This window comes from Vanellus vanellus, assembly GCF_965231255.1.
Source record: "Vanellus vanellus genome assembly, contig: HAP1_SCAFFOLD_2299, whole genome shotgun sequence".
Classification (NCBI taxonomy): Eukaryota; Metazoa; Chordata; class Aves; order Charadriiformes; family Charadriidae; genus Vanellus; species Vanellus vanellus.
The window spans coordinates 301-6,287 of NW_028127894.1; the positions used below are offsets into that span (position 1 = coordinate 301).

At 62.7% G+C, this 5,987-nt stretch overlaps 1 protein-coding gene across 1 annotated transcript; it reads left to right on the plus strand.

The window, feature by feature from the left end:
- Positions 1-437: 437 nt before the first annotated feature.
- On the plus strand, positions 438-5,180 carry LOC309684436 (uncharacterized protein; the record flags this gene model as incomplete). The annotated part of the gene is made up of 3 exons (XM_082500354.1): positions 438-490; positions 3,017-3,155; positions 4,871-5,180. The coding sequence occupies exons 1-3, from the start codon at positions 448-450 to the stop codon at positions 5,178-5,180; spliced, it is 492 nt and encodes a 163-aa protein (XP_082356480.1). The 5' UTR covers positions 438-447.
- Positions 5,181-5,987: the final 807 nt, after the last annotated feature.

The following is a 5,987-nucleotide window of genomic DNA, read 5'->3' on the forward strand; positions in this document are numbered from 1 at the left end:
GGACACTTTGGGGGACAATGGGGACACTTTGGGGACATTTTGGGGACTTTGGGGACAATTTGGGGACAATGGGGCCACTTTGGGGACAATGGGGCCACTTTGGGGACAAATAGGGACATTTTGGGGACAAAGGGGCCACTTTGGGGACAATGGGGACAATTTGGCGACTTTGGGGCCACTTTGGGGACAGAGACGGTTTGGGGACAATGGGGACAATTTGGGGACAAATGGGGACATTTTGGGGACAAATGGGGACATTTTGGGGACAAAGGGGCCACTTTGGGGACTTTGGGGCCACTTTGGGGCCAGAGACGGTTTGGGGACAGTGGGGACAGTTTGGGGGTGGGGGGGTGGGGTGGGGGGGACACTTCGGGGACACTTTGGGGACACTTTGGGGAGCCGCCACCTCACCCCCCCCCCCCCACTGTCCCCCCCTCAGGTGACACCATGAAGCTGTGGGTGGCGCTGGTGGCAGCGACGCTGCTGGTGGGTGAGTGCCACCCCAGTGCCACCCCAGTGCCACCCCAGTGCCACCCCATTGTCACCCCATTGTCTCCCCCATTGTCACACCCCATTGTGATACCCCTTTGTGACCCCATTGTCACCCCATTGTCACCCCATTGTCACCCCATTGTCACACCCCATTGTGATACCCCTTTGTGACCCCATTGTGACCCTTTTGTCACCCCAGTGCCACCCCATTGTCACCCCATTGTCACACCCCATTGTGATACCCCTTTGTGACCCCATTGTCACCCCATTGTCACCCCATTGTCACATCCCATTGTGATACCCCTTTGTCACCCCATTGTCTCCCCCATTGTCACCCCCAGTGCCACCCCAGTGCCACCCCATTGTCACCCCATTGTCTCCCCCATTGTCACACCCCATTGTGATACCCCTTTGTGACCCCATTGTCACCCCATTGTCACCCCATTGTCACATCCCATTGTGATACCCCTTTGTCACCCCATTGTCTCCCCCATTGTCACCCCCAGTGCCACCCCAGTGCCACCCCATTGTCACCCCATTGTCTCCCCCATTGTCACACCCCATTGTGATACCCCTTTGTGACCCCATTGTCACCCCATTGTCACCCCATTGTCACCCCATTGTCACACCCCATTGTGATACCCCTTTGTGACCCCATTGTGACCCTTTTGTCACCCAGTGCCACCCCATTGTCACCCCATTGTCACACCCCATTGTGATACCCCTTTGTGACCCCATTGTCACCCCATTGTCACCCCCATTGTCACACCCCATTGTGATACCCCATTGTCACCCCCATTGTCTCCCCCATTGTCACCCCAGTGCCACCCCAGTGCCACCCCATTGTCACCCCATTGTCTCCCCCATTGTCACACCCCATTGTGATACCCCTTTGTGACCCCATTGTCACCCCATTGTCACCCCATTGTCACCCCATTGTCACACCCCATTGTGATACCCCTTTGTGACCCCATTGTGACCCTTTTGTCACCCCAGTGCCACCCCATTGTCACCCCATTGTCACACCCCATTGTGATACCCCTTTGTGACCCCATTGTCACCCCATTGTCACCCCCATTGTCACACCCCATTGTGATACCCCATTGTCACCCCCATTGTCTCCCCCATTGTCACCCCAGTGCCACCCCAGTGCCACCCCAGTGCCACCCCATTGTCACCCCATTGTGATACCCCATTGTCACCCCCAGTGCCACCCCAGTGCCACCCCATTGTCACACCCCATTGTGATACCCCTTTGTGACCCCATTGTCACCCCATTGTCACCCCATTGTCACATCCCATTGTGATACCCCATTGTCACCCCATTGTCTCCCCCATTGTCACCCCCAGTGCCACCCCAGTGCCACCCCATTGTCACCCCATTGTCACCCCATTGTCACACCCCATTGTGATACCCCTTTGTGACCTCATTGTCACCCCTTTGTCACCCCCATTGTCACCCCCATTGTGATACCCCTTTGTCACCCCCTTTGTCACCCCTTTGTCACCCCATTGTCACCCCCATTGTGACCCCCAGTGCCACCCCATTGTCACCCCCATTGTCACATCCCATTGTGATACCCCTTTGTCTCCCCATTGTCACACCCCATTGTCACCTCATTGTCACCCCATTGTCCCCCAGTCCCCTCCCAGTGCCCCCCCAGTTCCCCCCATTTTCCCCCCACTGTCCCCCAGTGCCCCCCAGTCCCCTCCCAGTCCCTCCCAGTGCCCCCCAGTGCCCCCCAGTGCCCTCCCAGTCCCTCCCAGTCCCTTCCAGTCCCTCCCAGTGCCCCCCAGTCCCCCCCAGTGCCCCCCAGCCCCTCCCAGTCCCTCCCAGTCCCTCCCAGTGCCCCCCAGTCCCCTCCCAGTCCCTCCCAGTCCCCCCCAGCCCCCTCCCAGTCCCTCCCAGTCCCTCCCAGTCCCCCCCAGTCCCCTCCCAGTCCCCTCCCAGTCCCTCCCAGTGCCCCCCAGCCCCTCCCAGTCCCTCCCAGTCCCCCCCAGTGCCCCCCCCCAGTCCCCCCCAGTCCTCCCCAGTCTATCCCAGTCCTCCCCAGTACCCCCCAGTGCCCCCCCCAAGTGTCACCCCCCCCTATTGGGACCACAAGTTGGGGGGGAGGGGGGTGGGGTGGGGGGTTACCCTAAATTTGGGGGGGGGGTAAATTGGGGGGGGGGGGGAGTCCGAGTGGGGGGAGGGGGGGATTGGGGGGGGGGTGTTACCCTAAATTTGGGGGGGGGGGGGGAAGGGGGGGGGGGGTCCGAGTGGGGGGAGGGGGGTGTGTGTTGCCCTAAATTTGGGGGGGGGGTATAAATGGGGGGGGGGGGGTCCGAGTGGGGGGAGGGGGTGGGGGTGTTACCCTAAATTTGGGGGGGGGGGGGGCTAAATTTGGGGGGGGGGGGTGGATTTCGAGGGGGGGGGGCACCCAAAATGGGGGGGGGGGGGAATTTTGGGGGTGCTCTGTGCCCCCCCCCCCCCCACTTGGTGACACCCCCCCCTCTCCCCCCCCCCCCCCCCCCCCAATTTCAGGCTGTGGGGCCGACGTGGCCCCCCCCTCCCCCTCCCCTCCCCCCCCCGCCCGCGTTTGGGGGTACCTGAGGGTTTTGGGGGGGGCGGCCCAAAACGCCACCGCCCGTCTGCGGGGGGGTCCCCTCCTCCAGAGGCTGCAGTGAGTTTGGGGGGGGGGGGGGGGGGCACCCCCAAAATTTGGGGGGGGGGGGGTTATACCCCCCAAAAATGGGGAGGGGGGGGGCAAAAATGGGGAGGGAAAGCCCAAAATTGGGAGGGGGGGGATGGTAAAAAATAGGGGGGGGGGGGAGGGACTGACACACACCCCCAAAATATGGGGGGGGGGAGCCCAAAATTGGGGGGGGGGGGGTTATCCCGCCAAAAATGGGGGGGGGGGGGCAAAAATGCGGAGGGAAAGCCCAAAATTGGGAGGGGGGAGGTGAAAAAGGGGGGGGGGGGAGGGGCAAAAAAAGGGGGGGAGGGGCAAAAGAATGGGGGGAGGGGTAAAAAATGGGGAGGGGGAGGGGCTGACACCCCCCCAAAAAGTATAGGGGGGGGGTGGGGCACCCCCAAAAATTTGGGGGGGGTCATGACAGCGCAAAAATGGTGGGGGGGGACACCCCCAAAAGGTGATTTTGGGGGGGGGAAGGGGATTTGGTGGCCCCCGTAGGGACTTGGTGGCCCCATAGGACTCCTTGAATCCCATAGGGACTTGGTGGCCCACGTAGGGAATCGGTGGCCCCCATGGAGATTCGGTGGCCCCCATAGGGACTCAGTGGCCCCCATGGATATTTGGTGGATCTGTAGGGACTCAGTGGGCCCCGTGGAGATTCGGTGGCCCCTGTAGGGACTCAGTGGCCCCATGCAGATTCGGTGGCCCCCGTAGGGACTCAGTGGCCCCCATGGATATTTGGTGGATCTGTAGGGACTCAGTGGCCCCCATGGATATTTGCTGGACCTGTAGGGACTCGGTGGCCCCCATGGAGTCTTGGTGGGCCCCGTAGAGACTCGGTGGCCCCCATGGAGATTTGGTGGACCTGTAGGGACTCAGTGGCCCCCATGGAGATTCGGTGGCCCCTGTAGGGACTCAGTGGCCCCCATGGATATTTGGTGGATCTGTAGGGACTCAGTGGCCCCCATGGATATTTGCTGGACCTGTAGGGACTCGGTGGCCCCCATGGAGTCTTGGTGGGCCCCGTAGAGACTCGGTGGCCCCCATGGAGATTTGGTGGCCCCCGTAGGGACTCAGTGGCCCCCGTAGGGACTCAGTGGCCCCCATGGATATTTGGTGGATCTGTAGGGACTCAGTGGGCCCCGTGGAGATTCAGTGGCCCCCATAGGGACTCAGTGCCCCCATGCAGATTCGGTGGCCCCCTTAGGCACTCAGTGGCCCCCATGGAGATTCGGTGGCCCCTGTAGGGACTCAGTGGCCCCCATGGAGATTCGGTGGCCCCTGTAGGGACTCAGTGGCCCCCATGGATATTTGCCGGACCTGTAGGGACTCGGTGGCCCCCATGGAGACTTGGTGGGCCCCGTAGGGACTTGGTGGCCCCCATAGGGACTCAGTGGCCCCCCTGGAGATTCGGTGGCCCCCGTAGGGACTCAGTGGCCCCCATGGAGATTCGGTGGCCCCCATGGATATTTGGTGGCCCCCGTAGGCACTCAGTGGCCCCCATGGATATTTGCCGGACCTGTAGGGACTCGGTGGCCCCCGTGGAGACTTGGTGGCCCCCATAGGCACTCAGTGGCCCCCATGGATATTTGCCGGACCTGTAGGGACTCGGTGGCCCCCACGGAGGTCCGGTGGCCCCCATGGAGACTGGGTGGCCCCGCGGCCCCTCCACGCCCCCCGACCTCGTCCCCCTCCCCCCGCAGGTGGCTGGCGGCGGAGGCGCGGAGCCAGGCGGGCACGTTGGGCGCACTGGTGCGGGCGGACGTGGCGGAGGCGCAGGATCGGGCGGCCGAGTACGGGGCGGAGGTGCGGACGGCGCTGGAGCAGAGTTGGGGGGAACTGCGGAACCGGGGGAGCGCCTTCGCCCGCAAACTGCGCAAACGCCTCAGCCGCGACGGGGAGGAGCTGCGCCGCCGCTGGGAGGCCCTGGGCCAGGCCCTGGGGGAGGGGGCGGCCGCCCTGCGCCGCGTTTGGGGGGAGGAGGGGGGGGAGCCCCAACTGAGCGAGGGCTGAGCGGGGGATGGGGGCGGCGGCCGAGGAGAGGGGGAGACCCCAATAAATGGTGATGGGAGAGAGGCGGTGCTGCGGCGGCGCTCCAAAAGTGGTCCTTCGCGCCCCAAAAAGTGGTCATTCGCGCCCCAAAAATGAGCATCCGAAACCCAAAAATGGCACTCTCTGCCCCAAAAATGGTCATTCGCGCCCCAAAAATGGTCATTCGCACCCCAAAAATGAGCATCCGAACCCCAAAAATGGAACTCTGTGCCCCAAAAATGGCACTTGCAGCGAAAAAATGAGCGTCCGCACCCCCAAAAACGGTACTCTGTGCCCCAAAAATGAGTGTCCGAAACCCAAAAATGGCACTCTGCGCCCCCAAAATGGTCATTCGCGCCCCAAAAATGAGCGTCCGAACCCCAAATGTGGAACTCTGCGACCCAAAAATGGCACTCGCAGCGAAAAAATGAGCGTCCGCACCCCCAAAAATGGTCATTCGTGCCCCAAAAATGAGCGTCCGAATCCCCAAAATGGCACTCTGCGCCCCAAAATGGGCATCCGAAACCCAAAAATGGCACTCTGTGCCCCCAAAATGGTCATTTCCGCCCCAAAAATGAGCTTCCAAATCCCCAAAATGGCACTCTGAGGCCCAAAAATGGCACTCTGCGCCCAAAAAGGGCCGTCTGGGCCCAAAAAGCCGCCAGTGCCCCAAAAGGACCCGGTGTGGGGGAGGGGCGGCCGCCCTGCGCCGCGTTTGGGGGGAGGAGGGGGGGGAGCCCCAACTGAGCGAGGGCTGAGCGGGGGATGGGGGCGGCGGCCGAGGAGAGG